The following is a 19,555-nucleotide window of genomic DNA, read 5'->3' on the forward strand; positions in this document are numbered from 1 at the left end:
ACTTCTAATACATCAGGTTGCTTAGTTTCATCCATCCTCCTTGTTTCTCTTGTTTTCTCTATAGCAGATTAAACATTCTTAAATAATACAACAAACTCATTTCACAATTATCATTACTGTTAGCTTCCACAATTATAGAGAATCCTTGCTTTGTTTTGCTCTGTTGTGGTAGAGAACTAATAGATATTGTAGCATAGGAATCTATACCTATAAGGGTAGGAAAAGATTTTTTTGTTTTTAAATTTATTGTCAAATTAGCTAACATACAGTGTAGTCTTGGCTTCAGGATTAGATTCCCATGAATCATCACTTACATACAGCACCCAGTGCTCATCCCAACAGGTGCCCTGCTCAATGCCCATCACCCATTTCCCTACCCCCCCAACCTACCACCCATATCTTCTTTGGAAAAGTTTCTGTTTATGTCTTCTGCCCATTTCTTCACTGGATTATTTGGTTTTTGGGTGTTGAGTTTGGTAAGTTCTTTATAGATTTTTGATACTAATCCTTCATCTGATAGGTCATTTGCAAATATTTTTTCCCATTCCATCGGCTGCCTTTTAGTTTTGTTGATTGTTTCCTTTGCTGTGCAGAAGCTTTTTATCTTGATGAGGTCCCAGTAGTTCATTTATGTTTTTATTTCCCTTTCCTCCAGACACATGTCAGGTAAGAAGTTGCTGTAGCTGACGTCAAAGAGGTTGCTGCCTGTTTTCTCTAAGGTTTGATGGTTTCCTATCTCACATTTAGGTCTTTCATCCATTTTGAAGTTATTTTTGTGCTTGGTGTAAGAAAGTAATCCAGTTTCATTCTTCTGCATGTTGCTGTCCATTTCTCCCATCACCATTTGCTAAAGAGACTGTCTTTTCTCTATTGGATACTCTTTCCTGCTTTTGTCGAAGATTAGTTGGCCATATTTTGTGGGTCCATTTCTGGGTTCTCTATTCTATTCCATTGATCTATGCATCTGTTTTTGTGCCAATACCATACTGTCTTGATGATTACAGCTTTGTAGAAGAGGCTAAAGTTCAGAATTGTGATGCCTCCAGCTTTGGTTTTCTTTTTCAATGCTACTTTGGCTATTGGAGATCTTTTGTGGTTTGTACAAACTTTAGGATTATTTGTTCTAGCTCTGTTAAGAATGCTGGTGCTATATTGATTGGGATTGCATGGAATGTGTAGATTGCTTTGGGCAGTGTTGAAATTTTAATAGTATTTGTTCTTCTAATTCATAAGCATGGAATGTTTTTCCATTTCTTTGTGTCTTCAATTTCTTCCATAAGCTTTCTATAGAATCTGTTATATTGCCCCCCTCTCTGAATCTTATTTTTCATTCCCTTCCCCTATGGTCATCTGTTAAGTTTTTCAGCTTCCACATATGAGTGGATCTTTTACAGATCTTTTACCTCTTCGGTTAGGTTTATTCCTAGGTATTTTATGATTTTTAGTGCAACTGTAAATGGGATTGATTCCTTGATATCTCTTTCTGTTGCTTCATTATTGGTGTATAGAAATACAACTTATTTCTGTACACTGGTTTTATATCCTGTGATTTTTTTGAATTCATGTGTCAGTTCTAGCAGTTTTTTGGTGGAGTCTTTTGGGTTTTCCATGTAGAGTATCATGTCATCTACGAAGAATAAAAATTTGACTTCTTTGCCAATTTGGATGCTTGTTATTTCATACTGTTGTCTGATTGCTGAGGTAGGACTTCCAACACTATGTTAAACAGTAGTGGTGAGAGTTGACATCCCTGTCGTGTTCTTGATCTCAGGGGGATAGCTCTCAGTTTTTCCTCATTGAGGATATTAGCTGTGGGCATTTCATATATGGCTTTTATGATGTTAAAGGTATGTTCCTTCTATCCTGACTTTCTTGAGGTTTTTATTAAGAAAGGATGCTGTATTTTGTCGAATGCTTTTTCTGCATTGATTCACAGGATCATATGGTTCTTATCCTTTCTTATATTAATGTGATGTATCATGTTGATTGACGTGTGAATATTGAACCAGCCCTGCCACCTAGGAATGAATCCTACTTGATCATGGTGAATAATTCTTTTAATATACTGTTGAATTTGATTTGCTAGTATCTTGTTGAGGATTTTTGTATCCATGTTCAACGGGGATATTGGCCTATAATTCTCTTTGTTAGTGGCATCCCTGTCTAGTTTGGGAATCAAGGTAATGCTGGCTTCATAGAATGAGTCTGGAAGCTTTCCTTCTATTTCTGTTTTTGGGAAAACTTTGAGAAGAATAGGTGTTAACTTTGCTTTAAATGTCTGGTAGAATTCCCCTGGGAAGCCCTCTGGCCCAGGGCTCTTATTTGTTGGGAGATTTGATAACCAGTTCAGTTTCTTCACTGGTTATGCGTCTGTTCAAATTTACTACGTATTCCCTTTTGAGTTTTGGTAGTGCATGGGTGTCTAGGAATTTATCCATTTCTTCCAGATTGTCTGGTTTGTTGGCATATAATTTTTCATAGTATTCTCTAATAATTGAATTTCTGTGGTGTTGGTTGGTTTCTCTCCTCTTTCATTCATGGCTTTATCTGTTTTGGTCCTCTGTCTTTTCTTTTTGAGAAGTCTGGCTAGAAATTTATCAATTTTGTTTATTCTTTCAAAAAATCAACTCTTAGATTCATTGATCTGTTCTGGGTTTTTTTTATTTTATATTGTTTANGCTCTAATACTTATTATTTCTCTTCTTCTGCTGGCTTTGGGCTTTCTTTGCTGCTGCCTTTCTAGTTCCTTTAGATGCAAGGTTAGGTTATGTGTTTGCGACCTTTCTTGCTTCTTGAGATAGGCCTGAATTGCAATATATTTTCCCCTTAGGACTGCCTTTGCTGCATCCCAAAGGGTTTGGACTGTTATGTTTTCATTTTCATTTTTTTTAAACGTTTTTTTATTTATTAGAGAGAGGCAGCATGAGCAGGGGAGGGTCAGAGAGAGAGGGAGACACAGTATCTGAGACAGGCTCCAGGTTCTGAGCAAGCTGCTAGCACAGAACCTGACGCAGGGCTCGAACCCACAAACCGTGAGATCATGACCAAAGCCGAGGTCGAACGCTCAACCGATTGAGCCACCCAGGCACCCCTGTTATGTTTTCATTTTCATTTACTTTCATACATTTTTAAACTTCTTCTTTAATTTCCTGGTTGACCCATTTATTCTTTAGTAGGATGTTCTTTAACCTCCATGTATTTGGAGGCTTTCCAAATTTTTTCTTGTGGTTTATTTCAAGTCTCATGGCATTGTGATCTGAAAATATGCATGGTATGATCTCAGTCCTCTTTTATTTGTTGAGGGATGTTTTGTGACCCAGTATGTGATCTCTTTTGGAAAATGTTCCATGTGCACTTAAGAAGAATGTGTATTCTGTCCATCTGGCCCAATGTGTCATTCAGAGCTGTTGTTTCCTTATTGATTTTCTGCCTACATGATCTGCCCATTACTGTAAGTGGAGTATTAAAGTCACCTGCAATTATCACATTCTTATCAGTAAGATTGTTTATGTTTGTGATTAATGGACTCATATATTTGGGTGCTCTCACATTTGGAATATGAACATTTACAATTGTTAGCTCTTCTTGATGGATAGACCCCTTAATTATAATACAATGCCCTTCTTCATCTCTTTTTACAGTCTTTTTCATAAAATGTAGTTTGCCTGATACCAATATGGCTACTCTGGCTTTCTTTCACTGTCCAGTCGTATGATAGATGGTTCTCCATCCCCTTACTCTCAGTCTACAGATGTTCTCAGGTCTAAAATGAGTCTCTTGTAGACAGCATATAGATGGATTTTTTTTTTTAAGCCATCCTGATACTCTATGTCTTTTGATTGGGGCACTTATTCCATGTACATTCAAGTGATTATTGAAAGGTATGAATTTGGTGTCATTGTGTTATCTGTAGGTTTCGTGCTTATGGTGATGTCTCTGGTCCTTTGTAGTCTTTGCTGCTTTCCACTCACGGAGTCCCCCTTAGGATCTCCTGCAGAGCTTGTTTGGTGGTCATGAACTCCTTCAGTTTTTGTTTGTCTGGAAAAGGCTTTATCTCTCCTATTCTGAATGATCCCTGCTGGATAAAGGTTTTTTCGCTGCATATTTTTCCTATTCAGCACATTGAATATTTCCTGACACTCCCTTCTGGCCTGCCAAGTTTCAGTGGACGGCTCTGCTACTACTCTTATGTGTCTACCCTTGTGGGGTAAGGCCTCTTTGTCCCTAGCTGCTTTCAGAATTCTGTATCTTTGTATTTTGCCAGTTTCACTATGATATGTCATGGTGGTGACCTGTTTTTGTTGATTTTGAGGGGAGTTCTCTGCCTCTTGGACTTGGATGTCTGTTTCCTTCCCCAGATGAGGGAATTTCTCAGCTATGATTTGTTCAAATAAACCTTCTGACCCTTTCTCTCTCTTTCTCCTGGAACTCCTGTGATGAGGATATTATTTTGTTTCATTGAATCACTTGGGTCTCTAATTCTCCCTTTGTGGTTTAGTAATTTCCTTTCCTTCTTTTTCAGCTTCATCATTTTTCATAATTTAATCTTCTATTTCACCTATCCTCTGCTTCTTCCATCCTTGGTGTTACTGCATCTAGTTTATTTGCACTTTATTTACAGCATTTCTTAATTCATCTTGACTATTAGGTCTTTGATATCTGCAGCAATAGATTTTCTGCTGTCTATGCGCTCTAATAGCTAACTATTAGTCTTAGGACTGTTACTCTAAATTCTTGTTCAGATATACTGTTTATATCTGTTTTGAGCAATTCTCTGGCTGTCATTTCTTCTCAGAATTTCTTTTGAGGAGAGTTCTTCTGTTTAGTCAGTTTAGCTAGTTTCTTGTCTTTTACATTTTAATAGCTTGTTATAACCTGCACCTGCGAGTACTACTACGTTAAAAAGGGGTCATATACCCTGTACAGGGCCTGGCACTTAAGGTAGTGTTTTTACAGCGTGTAGTGTGCACTCTGTTGGATTTGGCTGCTCTATCCCGCTGCTCTTAGTAATGAGTCATTTAGACCTCTTACCAGGTGTGCTTTGATTTGTTTGTTGAAGTAACCCCGGAAAAAAAGTAAAGGGGGTGAGGGGGAAACTTATCCCATACAAAGAGATAAATGAAAGAGGTGAATTAAAAAAAAAAGACCAGGCAGAGAATCAAAGAAACTAACTATAAGGCATATATATATATAGAGAGAGAGAGAGAGAGAGATAGAGAGAGAGAGAAAGAGTGGGGGGGAGGGGTGGAATAAAGGAGATACAGAAAAAGTGTAAAAAGAATAGAGTAAAAATGTTTGATTAAGCAAGCAACCAGAACAGAGAAAGAACGAAAGATATGTATAATAAGAATTGACCAAAACTCAAATCCGAAACAATAAGCCTGATTCCAAAGGAAACAAAAAGGTTGGGGGGAGGGGCGGTGGAAAGAAAAAGAAGGGTAAAGAGAAGAGAAGAAAGGAAAAGAAAAAAGAAAACCAGACTAACATATGAAACAGGATAGTTGTTGGTGCCTGGGACTGGTGGCCACGCTGGTCTGGAGGAGAGGCGGTCTGGTTCACTCAGTGTCAGTCCTGCTCAAGTAGATACGCGGGTGCCAGGCACCGAGGGGCGGGGTTTGGTGCAAGCGGTCCCGCCTCCACAGGGCCGGCTGTCCTGTTCCCTGAAGCCCCGCTGTGTTGGTGATGGGGAGAAAAATGGCGACGCCCCAATCTCTCATCCCTGGACTGGGTGTCTCAACCCCACGCTGTTCAGGTAGCCCTCACAGAGCAGTGCTGGCGGTCAGCTTGCCCTGGACCACAGCCCCCCTTGTCTCCTAGGCATTCTGCTGGGGTTCAAAACCAGATGTTTTAAAGGATCCCATACTGCGTGGACCTGGTTCTGGGGTAGTGCCTCTCTGCCCAGTCAACAAAGGCCCCCTGGCTGGCACCTCACCTGCGGGGTCTTTTGTCCATGGAGGCGGCAAAATACATCCTCTCCCTACAGAACTCAGGGAAGGGACTGTTCTCTCCCAGTGCCCCCTGAGATCCCACCGCTCCTGGGGCTGGCTCCCCTCCTCCCCAGGTGCCCACCCTTGGCAGCGGCTCCAGTCCAGACAAAGTCCCACACTTTTGAAAACTCCAATCTTCAGCTCCTAAGGCTGTTTACAAAGTGGAAACTGGCACGCTCCCTGTTTCTTGTCCCCTAATCTGTGATCTGGAGAGGTTTTTCTCTTGTCCTGACAGGACACAGTACGGAACTTCCATAGCCTCTCTTTCTATCCCTTTTGTCGCTCCACAGAAGGGTTTCCCCCACTCTGTGTCTATGCCACCGTTTTATCTCCCCCAATTCACATACATGCACCTCGGTTCTGCCAACCTATTTCCCTCCACCTGTGGAGATTTTCCTGTCCCTTTGCAGACTGATTTCGTGGGTGTTCCAAGTGTTCTGACCTCCCTACAGCTGTTTTGAGGGATAAGGGAAATCCAGGTTCCTATACTTCTCTGCCACACTATCTCCTCCCAAATGACGATTTCTTAAAAATGATTGGATGCTGCTTCTTTCTCTGGGGAAAAGGTAACTTTCGTAGCTAGAGCCGGATATCCTGTATATTTCTTCCATTAAATCAGACTCTTTAGAGAAAGTCAAATGGAACTCTTGCAGGAAAATAATCTGTTTAGAAAATTCTTTTGGGGGGGGGGTCCTGGGTGGCTCAGTCGGTTAAGCATCAGACTTGGGCTCAGGACATGATCTTACGGTTCGTGGGTTCGAGCCCCACGTTGGGTTCTGTGCTGACAGCTCAGAGCCTGGAGCCTGNCTTTCAAGCATCTCTGCTGTCAGTGGTCACTTCGGATCCTCTCTGCCCCCCTCTCTTTTTGCACCTTCGCTCGTGCTCTCTCTCTCAATAAACAAAACAAAACAAAACAAAACAAACCCAAAAAAAACAAAAAAAAAAGAAAATTCTTTGCTAGGAAATTGTGGGGAAAACTTAGGAAGCAGTAAGTGGTATTATAATGTTAATAGAATTGGTGCTATTTAATAATTATGTGAAATTAGAATCTAATTTATGCAGTTGTATGTGTAGGAAATTATATATATTCCTTGCTATTTTAGTGAGTGTACACTTACAAAATTGATTCCTGTTAAGCTGTAATAGTGGATTAGAATTGTAGAAATCATGACTTAAACTTTTGTTTTTAGTGTTATGTGTAACTTGGTTGTAACTCAATTGTTTTTAATTTTATATTTAGTATAATTTTGAAAATGCATCTCAGACATTTGATGACCTTCCAGCAAGATTTGGTTATAGACTTCCTGCTGAAGGTTTAAAGGTAAGAAAATAGTAATACATGGTAAAAGCACAAGGTATTTAGTAAGGTAATTTTTGTTCATTAATTGTTTAAAGAATGAAAATATTCTTACTATTATCATAAAATGCATAAATACTTATTTGTAAAGTGTTCAGACTATTGAAAATGTATAAAAAAGAAAGTAAAAATCACTTATGATTAAATCATTCTGAACTAGCCATTGTTAACATTTTGGTATGTATTTCAGACCTGTTTTCTAAGATATGTGCCAAGTGTGTGTGTTTGTGTGTGTGTGTGTGTGTGTGTGTGTGTGTTTAAGATATATGTGTATATATATATTTATGTAAATGTTTGCTTATATAATGAATCTGTATGTAACACTGATACAAACATGCCACTTGGTTTCCAGGCTTTTCCACTTAATTCTCTGTCTAGAACATCACTTCATGGTATTAGAGAAGGATCTATGGTTTTATTTGCCGTAGCTGCATGGTTTTGCATTATCATGTAATACTATGGATTTTTGAATATGTGTTTGCTTAATTTTTCATGTGGATTTTTAAGTTGTGCAACTTTTGCTATTATACACAGTGCTATAATGAATGTCTTCATTTTTTTGTATTTCCCTATTTATTTGCATAAGATACATTTCCAAATGTAGAATTGCTTTGTTATGGAGCACACTTAATATTTTATTGTATATTTCCGATTGCCCTTTGACAGTTTGGTACAATTTAGAATCCCACCAATAGTGTTTGATACTGTCTTTTTTCCCCCACACCCTCTTCAGTACTAAATATTACCAAATTTTAGTTATTTGACAAAAAAAATCTAATGAGATTGAACATCTTAATGTCTTTTGCTATCTGTGTATTAATCTATTATTTGCTGTATGTATTTTAGGTCATTTTTCTGGTTTGTCCTTCATCTTTTAACTTTGTTTACAGTTTCAGCAGTTTTGTTTATGTAGTTAAAAATTGCTATGCTTTCCTTCTACCTCTGGGGTTATGGTTAGAAAGTCCTTCCCCGTTACAAGATAATATGAGGTTTTTATGTTATGTAAATTAGAATACATGAAATTGTGTATATAAGTACCACAGGATGTTTTCAGGTTGTTCTTTCTTAAAATTCCACATTTAAGTACCGTAAAACTATTATTGTCATTTAGGATGGCAGGTACCTTTAGGGGGCATATCAGCTTTTAATATTTTTGAAGATTTTAAGTTATTAAAAAAATTACCAGCATTGTAAGACTATTTCTTACTGTAAAAATATTTAAACAGAAAAGAAGTATACTGAGGAAAAAGGAAAAGCCTGCTGTCACCCCTTCCTCATCTATAGGTATCAATCCCATTTTCCTCTTCAGTGTTAAACATCAGGGTGTTATGTGATCTTACAGATCTTCAGATCTTTTTCTGAATATGTGGTGCTTTTTAGTTCATAAATTTATGAACTCATGGAGTTCATAAGCGATTACCATTTGTATATATGAAAGGTTTCTTAATTTTTATAATAGAATCAGTTCTAGGTAATTTACCCAGAAGGGGATTTTTGAAGGGATAACGATGTCCAGAGCATCATACCCTGGAAAAGCAGTTTCCAAATTGTTAGGAACAAAACTTAGAACTTCCTTGTAAAAATGGCTTGATAAAGGATTGATACAGCCACTGACCCTCAAAGCACATCACCTTTTCTCCCATCAGTAAGCCTCTGTGGTCTTACCTCAAAACATCCTGCCTCCACTGACACGCCACCCAAGCTAAAGAGATATCCTTTGCCAGACTCTGTCTCACATCTAACACCTTGATTTTTCTGATTGACTGTAGGCCACGTGTAGTTACTAGCCACGTACTTTAATACTAGCTATGATAGATGCTGGGTAATATAGTTTATAGTTTCTGCTCTTGTTTTTATTTTCGTAGTTTTAGTCTACTTTGGGAAGGTAGAATTCATAGTGTGGAGAAAGTGGGTTCAGAACATTTGGGGCATTATGAATGACAGATCTTCACTATAGTGTTACTGTGAAATTTGATTCTCCCCGCCTCCACACACTTAGCATTATGTCTAAGAGATCTTTTCACAGCTGCACCTGTAGGTCTAGCATGTTCCTATTAAGCACTGCATGGTATTCTGTAATATGAAGGGCCATAATTTATTAGCCATTTCCCATGAACTGATATTTTGGTTTCTTATCCAAAATTAAATTATTCCTCTAGGGTAGAGGTGTAGAAGTATAATTGAGGAGTCAGTGGGTGTGTACATCTGAAATTTTCATAGATAAAATAAATTTCCTTTCCAAAAGGCTGTACTAACTTATTTCTATTAGCCCTGCCTGAGAATACTCAATTTTTTTAAAGTTTATTTATTTATTTTGAGAGAGAGAGTGAGTGCTCATGGGGGTGAGGGGCAGAGAGAGAGAATCTCAAGCAGGCTATGCCCTGTTAGTGCAGAACCTGACTAGGGCCTTGACCTCATGTGCCATGAGATCATGACCTGAGCCAAAACCTAGAGTTGGATGCTTAACCACCGGAGCCCCCAGCGTGCCCCAGAGAATACCCATTTTTCTAAACCCTTTTCCACACTGGATATTATCAGTCTTTTTAACCTTTCCAATCTGATGGGCAAAAAGTATTATTTTGTTTTAATTTGCATTTCTCAGCATACCAATTATTTTGAGCTGGCATCCTTTCTTTCATTCAGCCTAAGGAGTCAGACCATCCTTTTACTGAAGAGCCTTTCTTCTTAGTAAGCTTATTTAAAGAATTTCATTGACTCCCTATAACCATAGTCTTTTTGGTGCTCCTCTGTTACTATGCTATTGTAAATTCAATTTAAATTATTATTGTAAATACAGTTTAAAAGGTATTTTGACAAATTTGTTTATTCACTGTCAAAGAAAGAATAGTGTTAAATATCTGTCTACTCTTTGCATTGTGATAATATCAGGCAAGCCCAGGAAGTGGTAATACAGAGAGACTGTTGTAACAAACTGTTGGATCATTGTGGACAGCTTCTATATTTGCATGGCTGGCTTGACATTGCTCAGAACAATGCAGACAAATCTGCATTCCAACACCTTTATCGTCTATGTCTTCTCCTCATAACGTGAAGAACATACACAAAACACTAGATTACAATACTGTATACAATGATCATGGCATATCTAGCCCAAAAGATATTTTGCGGAAAATAAGATTTGTCATTGATAGCTATACTCAGGAAATCAGATGCTAGGCTTGCTGATTAAGGCTTCCTTAGAGACAGATCTTGTTTTGAATTTTTTAGTAATCATCATTATCTCCTCTACTTGTCAAGTCACTTCCTAAAAGTATAGCAATAAGAAACCTAGAAAAGTTTGATCCTCCTGAGACTGGCCTTCAATGTGTAACTAAATTATTCCAGCTGTATTGATAATAAACCAAGAGTCTAGTAGGAGACCTTGCTAGTGTGACAAATCAATACATAAAACCTTGACTATTCAACAATGCTCTAATAGTTGGTTATTCATATTCAAAAGATCAAAAGATCGCAATAGAGGCCCATCTTACAGTACACCAGCAAATAATTTTGGTAAAGACCTCATGAGTATGGAGTGGGGAGCATCGGAAAAATTCACAATTTCGACTGTATCATTCCCAGTATTTGAAACAAAGGTACAAAATAAAGGGTTTTCCTTATATATGATTTATTTCTCCTAATCATGATTTTTAAATTAGCACCGTATGTTATCACTAGTTAATTCCCACAAACTAGACTTACTGTTTGAAAATTTACTAGTTAACTTTGGGATTCTTTCGTAAGAAATGATTTTGTTTAATACAAAGGCTTGAGATTAGAAGATTTTTTTTCTCTAGTGAAGGAAAATGCAAACATTGCAAGGAAATGTGGTTGTTTGGATGCCTTGTTTGTGATGCCTCATTTGCTTTCTTTGTAGGGAAGATGCTTAATAGCAGCTACTCTATTTTTCCTCTGAGAACACTGGTAGTTTTGTGATATGAAGAAGTCTTCTATAGGCTGAATATATATACTTGGCTTCCTCACTCCTAGGAACTGTTAACTGTCAGGATGTGAGCTTCAGTTTGTAGACTGAAACAAAGGTCAGAGTTCCCTTTTCAAAGGATAAATAAGGAAATGACACATTAAAATAAGAAGTAAAACCACACCATACACAAAAGGAATTCTGAAACCTAAGAAATTTTTCAAATGCACAGAGGTACAAAAAGAACACTTCTTCACTGAGTTTTGAGCTTTTAAAATAAAGCTTTTCCTATTAATTTCAAAGGTAATCGTTGTCATTCATTTATTAACTTTATGAGGGAACAGAGCATTTCATTAGATGTGGAAAATAATGACAATTTATCACTTGGAAAAGAAGTGTGAAGGGAGTAAGAGGGAGGAGAGCCTGAAGGAAAGCATGGAAAGTTTACACCTATCCCTCCCATCTTATGTAGAATTCCCAAAATCTGACCTTGGCTCTTTTTCTTCCACAGTTTGGGCCCTAGTCTCTTCCATTATTCTTGGACTCACCCACACTGTCCTGTATAGTTTCCTACCACATTATAAATCAAAGAAGGCTAACGTGTCTGCTATTCTAACCCAGCACACTTCCCCAAACTTCCCTGTTTCGTTATTGGACATTTTTGTTGTTTGTTCAGTTAGTTCTTTTCATTAGATTTTTTTACTAGTTTTCTCAATTTGAAATGGTAAAAGCAAATTTTTATTCTTCCCATGAAAAAATATTTTTCTAATTATAAGCAATGTATGCTCACCATAAAAATGGAGAGGATATAGGACATGTATAAAGAAAAATATGAAAATCATATAATTCTACCACCAAGAGATTGCAGTGGTAGACTTGGGTATAACTATGTGAATTTCTTATAGACACTTTTATTCCTCCATTTTAAAAATGTGTTTGTAAATGCTATTTTGTATCTTCTTAAAATTTGGCAATATCATATCTAATATCATGGATATCTTTTCATGTAAATATATATGCATTCATGTCATCACACAGTTTTTTTTGTTTTGTTTTTTTTTTTACAATATTTGAATTACACCATAATGTAACTGATCCTTTATGTCATTGGTTGTCATTGTGTTTAGGTTGCTTTCACTTATTAAAAATTATGAAATATTTCTTCTTTCATTTTTCTAAAACAGATATTTATTTTTGAGAGAGAGAGTGAGGGAGAGAGTAAGCACAAGTGGGATAGGGGCAGAGCGAGAAGCAGGCTCCAGGCTCTGAGCTGTCAGCACAGAGCCCAACGTGGGGCTCGAACCCATGAACTGGGAGATCATGACTTGAGCTGAAGTCAGTGCTTAACCACCTGAGCCACCCAGGTGTCCCCAAATTATGAATTATGTCAAACAGAGAATAGAGTAAGGGAATAATAGAACATCCTATATGCCTACCACCTAGATGTTAATAATATGCTGGGTTGTTTTTTTTTTTTTTTCAGAAGAAATAAAATGTTACCAGTGCTATTGAAACATTTCAAAAAAGTGCTTATTTACTTATTTTGAAAGAGAGAGACAGAGTGTGAGTGGGGGAGGGGCAGAGAGAGAGGGAGAGAGAGAATCCCAAGCATACTCTGTGCTGTCAGCACAGAGTCCTATGTGGGGCTCAAACTCATGAACCATGAGATCTTGACCTGATCCAAAATCGAGTTGGACACTTAACCAACTGAGCCATCTAGGTGTCCCAAATCATTTTTCATTCTTCCAAATTCTGTTCTCTTATATTCCTCCTTAGATAATCATTATCCTGAAATTTAGATCTTCCCATTTATGTTATAAAACACTTTTTACCTTCTATGTGAATCTTAATGAAAATTATTGTACCTGGTTTTAAAGTTTGTTTGCTCTGGTTTTTTAACTGTTGTTTTTTCAACCCAACACTATATTTGCAGTTTATCTGTATTGTTATATTGTCTGCATTCATTTTAACTGTTGCATAATACTTCATTTTATGAATATGTCACTGTTTTTTCATTATTTTATTGGTAGATATGTAAAATATCAGGGATTTTTTTGCTATTATATCTTTAAAAATCTCTCCTTATTTATAATACACCTAGATGCCGTTTCACACTCAGAGATTACTGAAAATAAAGAGTCTAACAATATCAAATGTAGCAAGGATTTGAGAAATAGGTATTCTTTATACTGCTGATATATAAGAATGTCTGACTACTCTGGGGAGTTTGATAATATTCCCATTCTTGTCTCAGTGATAATTTGCCATAATTAAATAATGAAAATTTTCCACATTCAATATATTTCTCATTTCTCTTATAAATGAATCTGTGATCATTGTCTTTGAAATTAACAGAAAAACTAATTACTAGTACTAACACTCTTACTACTTTGTACTGTTGTATTTTATGTTTACCTACACCATCCCTTTTTGGCAGTCATCATTCTCTTTGAATACTTAATACTGAAATAATTTCCATAGCTAGAATCTGACCATTTCCATCAGTAGTTAAGTGTTTTGCTTCATTACCAAAGAATTCTTTTTAGTCAGGATTCACTTTTGTTCACAAAACTGGGGAATTTCTTTGCTGCTCTTAAATTTTCACAGATTTACTTTCTGTATTTGTTTCTGAACTCTTTGCTATCAGAGATTTTGTTAAGAGCTCTTTTCAGTGATTAACATGTTTAAAGCTGTTATATTCTTAGAGGATCTGTCAAGTACTACAGAATATAAAATGTGAATAAATATTCCTTACTGGCTTGTATTAACCATTTGTCAGTTTAGAAAGTGATTTTAGGGGATATGTATATCCCAACATAAGCTCAATCCACTTAGAATTCCTTTTGTTTTTAGAGAAACAATCTTGTTGGGTGTAGCACATCCTGTAAGTATACCACATATTGAGCTTTTGACTTTATGTTGGTTAAGTGTTTAGAATGGAGTGACAGTATGTGACTGGATTTTTTTCTTAAGCATGACAGTGATGTGATTATGATGGTGGTATGGTGTGTAACATATTTACTAAAAGGTCTTGTCCGCTAGAGGGCACAGTCATTTTGTTTTTTAAAATGTCAAGATATGGTCTATGGAGTGAAGTATTATCAGTGTATGTTGAATGGGAAACATATAATAGATGGCCTTTCTTTATAGAGCTTGAGTGTCAGAAAATCAAAATCCTGACAACTACTTATGTGTTAAGTAAAACTCAAGACAACAGTCTTTAAATTTTTATCAATTACGTTATTTTTAGGAATTAGATTTGATAATAGAAAAACCAAAGGATTACAAATAGATGTGTTACAATATCTCTTTAACTCTTCAATATCAATTTGAGCGAAAAAGGAATTATTGATCTTATTTCCTAGCTTTATCCTAGACATCATGATTTGTTGCCCCTTTACCCCCCTTTTTAATGACAAGGTCATTAGTAAGCTATTATGCCTGCAGATTAGTTTGAAGTAGTAAAGTTAGGGAGAAGATACTTGTTAATTTACATATAAAAGTGAAGTTCTGTTTGCAACAAAATTAATCTTATTTTGATCAAATAATGAAAGGTATAGTAGATGTTTAACAGGATAAATTATAGTTAGACGGGACAGCCAGTATTCTAAAATCAAGAGGCGATCAGATAAGCGTTTGGAATATATTTACAGTTACCTAATGTGATCCAGGAAACAAAAGAGAGAAAGAAAAACAAAAAAGCATCTCCATAAGATAAAAATGTGTTTTATTGCTGTCTGTAAAAATAATACTTACTAGTTTCAGTGGACTGGAGCTTGTACAAAGAGGTGTTCCTCTTCAAGAGCTTTCATGAAACATGTGTTTGTAGATGACCTTGTATTATTAGGTAATACTGATACTACTTTTTTGGGTAAGAATTTAATGAACAGCATTAATAGTAAAAACAGGAATATTTAAGATACAACCTTAAGTCATACTAACAACCATCTAGTTCATCGATTAGCTTTCTGTCCTCATTTTTAAAAAGTTTTTAAATTTAATTTTCTCACCGCCAGTTGTTGAAAAAGCTATTCTTTCTTAATTACACTGTCATGGCACCCTTGTTTTTTTTAAAAAAAGTCAACCATAAATATGGAAGTTAATTTCTAGAATTTATATTCTACTCCATTGATCTGTGTATCTGTATGACAATATCATAGTGTCTGGATTACTGTAGCTATGTACTAAGTTTTCACTTTGGGAAGTATGGGTTCTTCAACCTTGTTTTTCTCTTCAAGATTATTTTGGCTATTTTGGATACCTTAAATTTACATTTTCAATTTAGGATCACCTTGTCAGTTTCTGGAAAAAGAAATCCAGCTAGGATACTGATATAGATTGAATCAAAATTGTAGCTTAATTTAGGGAGTATTGCCATCTTAACACTATTAAGTCTTCTTATCTATGAAATTGGACTGTCTTTCCATTTATTTAGGACTTCTTTAATTTCTTTTAACAAAGCTTTATAGCTTTTAGTGTACAAGTCTTACACTTATATTAAATTTATTCTTGCATATTTTGTTTTTGATACTGTTGTATCAAAAATTGTTTTCCTAGTTTACTTTTCAGATGTGGCTCATTGCAAGTGTGTAGAAATAGTTTATTTTTTTACTGCAGTAATTGATTTTATCCTGCAACCTTGCTGAACTTGCTTATTAGTTCTAATTGTTTTTTAGTGGATTCCTTAGGATTTTCTGCAAACAATTGACCTTTGAACAATGTGGATTTAGAGGCACTGACCCCTATATCGTCAAAAAAAGTGTGTATAACTTTGACTTCCCAAAACTTAATTACTAATACTGTTGACCAGAAGTCTTACTGATGATATAAACGTTCAGTCAACACATAGTTTTATATGTATTACATTTATATACATAAAATAATATATAAAATATACAGTAAAGTTAGAGAAAAAAATTATTAGGAAAATCATAAGGAAGGGAAAATACATTTGTAGTACCATACTGTATATATATATAAAAAATCCATGTGTAAGTGGGCCTATGCAGTTCAAGCCCATGCTGTTCAAGGGTCAACTGCATAAACTCATCCCCTCTACAAATAGAGAGAGCTTTACTTCTTCCTTTCCAAACTGAATTATTCCTTCCTTCCTTCCTTCCTTCCTTCCTTTCTTTCTTTCCTTCCTTCCTTCCTTCCATTTCCTTTTTCCCATCCTTCCTCCTTTTTTTTTTTTTTCCTAATTGCCCTGGCTAGACTTGCCAGTACATTTTTTTAAAGTGAAGAACATTTTTTCATTATTTTGAAATTTGAAATGTTTCTTTGACTTGAAGCAATGAATGTCTAAAATAGGACAGGGCGAATACATTATCAGAAATGATGATTTCTTTTTTTTTTTTTAGTTTATTTATTTATTTTGAGAAAGTGCGTGCATATGCGTGTGCACCCCCCCCAACACACGAGCAGGGGAGGGGCAGAGAGAGAGGAAGAGAATCCCAAATAGGTTCTGCGCTGCCAGCACAGAGCCCAGTGTGGGACTCATTCTCTTGAATCGTGAAATTGTGACTTGAGCCAAAATCAAGAGTTGGTCACTTAACTGACTAAGCCACCCAGATGCCCCAGATTATTAAAAGGGTTTCTATTTTGAGATTTATTAATTGATTTATAGTTGGTAATTATACAATTTGTATATCAAATATTGGGGAAGTATGTGCATTCAAAATTATTGCAATTTTGTGGAAGTATTTTCTCAGTCCTGTCTGAGCAATTTATAAATTGAAAAGCTGATAGATGTAAAATGAGGAAGGAGAATGTTACACTAGAGGTATTCACAAGTCCTTTATCATGCTCATTTCTGTTGTAATACAGTGTCTGGCACAGAATGTAAATTTCTTAAAGGCAGAATCTTTATCTCTGGCAGTACCTGAATTATAGTAGAGATTCAGCAAATTTGTTCAGTGAACTGGTGGATCAGTAAAATAAAGAATTAAAATGACAGTGTTTCAGGTTGACCTTTTGGAAATAAATTATGAAGTAGGAAATGACCAAAATGTCCATAAATATATTGAGAAGTTTGCTATCTCAGGGTTTCATTAGTGTTCTTCAGTGAGCATGAAAAGCCATATTTATGAATCTGGTGGCCTGATGTTTGCTATTTTTAGGGTAAGTTATGCCATCTGTTTTCTTCTTGCCCTCCGAAGCTCTGTGGAAAAAACGTGGGGCTTAAGAACTCCTGACTTGAGGATTTATTTTGTTATCTGATAGTAGGAAGTAATTGGAGATAAACCAACCCCTTGTGCTCACCCTCACACCTTGATGACTAGCTTATCTTATTTTATATGTCTCAATTAGGAGTATTGTTTATATTCAGGACCTTGTATGGATCAGAGATGCAAAACTGTCAAGTTACCTGGCACCACAGGGAGCAGAACTGGAACTCACAGCTGCTCTTTCTTTTTATTCAGTATATGGGTTCGGCCTGGCTGCTATTCCCTAATCTTTCCTTTCCCAAACTGAGTATGTTTTGCTTGTAATTTTTGGCATAACAGTACAGCAGATTCTAAGAGAATTTGCTTTGTAACGGAATCTGAAAATGAATCCATGTATAAAGCAAGAAATGTTTTCTTAAAATAAATAATTATTATGTGTTAGGATAAATGTATTGAAATAAGGGAAACATTTTATAGACTGATTCTGTACGTATAGAACTATCTTTGATTTGATGCTACCAGTTTCCTTCTTGACACCTTGTAATTCATTCTAAGATGCGAGCTTTTTTCTTTCCTAGCATATTTGTTTAGCACAAATATTATCATAATAATAACAGAAGTAATAAAAATAGACTATGATCTAGTAATTACATTACTAGATATTTACCCCCAAAATACAGAAAGAAACACTAATTCAAAAGGATACAGGCACCCCTGTGTTAATTGTAGCATTATTTACAATAGCCGAACTATGTCAGTAACCCAAGTGTCCATCCATAGATAAATGGATAAAGAAGATGTGGTGGTATGTATATACAATGGAATATTACTCAGCCATGAAAAGGTTGAAATCTTGCCTTTTGCAACAACATGGATAGAGCTAGAGTATAATGATAAGCAAAATAAGTCAGAGAAAGACAAATACCATCTGATTTCATTCAGGTGGAATTTAAGAAATAAAACAATCAAGGAAAAAAGAGAGAGACAAACCAAGGAACAGATATTAACTATAGAGAAGAAACTGATGGTTACCAGAGGGGAGGTGGTGGGGGGTTAGGGGGGATGGGTGGAATAGGTGATGGGGATTAAAGACTACACTTAACACGATGAGCACTGAGTAATGTATAGAATTGTTGAATCACTGTATTGTACACCTGAAACTAACACTGTATCTTAACTCTACAGGAATTGAAGTAAAAAAAATTTAATTTAAAAAGTGAAAATAGGGGTCCCTGGGTGGTTTAGTTGGTTAAGCCTCAGACTCTTGATCTCAGCTCAGGTCTAGATCTCAAGGTCATGAGTTCAAGTGCTTTGTGTGGAGCCTACTTAAACAAAAGAAAACAAAACAAAACACCAAATAGCTTTAAAGAATAGTCTTTAGTCTCACCAATCTCACTGAATCATTTTGTGTTTATATTAAATTTGAAAGACAATCTGTTCTTGAAGAAAGGAAACATTATTTGAATCAGTTTGACTCACAGCACCATCAGTTAGCAGTTGACTCTTAGGTGTGTTATCTTCTTTGAAGCTTAAGTTTTTTCTTCTCTAAAACAGGGATGATAATGCCTGTGATTTGTGATCCTCCTTTGTGAGCATAAAGCTGTCCTCTAGGGTTTCAAATAAGTTATGATAGTTAACTTCAACAGCAGCAAATAACTTGAAAAACCAGCTGTCTGTAAGCCACATATCAAACTTTTACATAATACAATGAAAGATTTGGGGATAAGGGGGAAAATAGAAAGGTACAACAAGAAGAAAAAAGGTGACTTAGATTGCTAATCATTTTCATAAACATTTGTGAACTTTTGCCATAGAAGTGATGATTATATTAGCACAATGGCAAAATTATTAGAGTGCTGGGCTGAGAATAGGGAAAACTGGAATGTAGTCCTGGTTTAATCCTCCTCTCGGTGAAGATGAGTACTGTGATAATATGGGAAGAACATTGGCTTTGTGGGTCAGCATTACTGGGCTTCAAATTATGGTTCAATCACTTGGCAAGTGATTCAACTTCTTTAAGTCTGTCCACTTGTCTATATTATGCATATCCAAAGGATCATTGTAAGGAAAGTGGCTATTTATTCTTTCTCTTATTTTGGGTTCTGTTTGCTCTTGACTATCA

The 19,555-nt window shown here is 36.0% G+C and overlaps 1 protein-coding gene across 2 annotated transcripts in view; it reads left to right on the forward strand.

Annotated features, from left to right (window-relative positions):
• The window catches only part of RNF13 (ring finger protein 13), a 164,406-nt gene that overhangs the window by 36,395 nt on the left and 108,456 nt on the right, over positions 1-19,555 (forward strand). For both annotated transcript variants that reach the window (XM_077765892.1, XM_077765891.1), the window contains exon 3: positions 7,228-7,308. In XM_077765892.1, the coding sequence (XP_077622018.1) occupies positions 7,228-7,308 (81 nt within the window). The remainder of the gene's footprint in view (positions 1-7,227; positions 7,309-19,555) is intronic.

This window comes from Crocuta crocuta, unplaced genomic scaffold (genome assembly GCF_008692635.1).
Source record: "Crocuta crocuta isolate KB4526 unplaced genomic scaffold, BGI_CrCroc_1.0 scaffold54, whole genome shotgun sequence".
Classification (NCBI taxonomy): domain Eukaryota; kingdom Metazoa; phylum Chordata; class Mammalia; order Carnivora; family Hyaenidae; genus Crocuta; species Crocuta crocuta.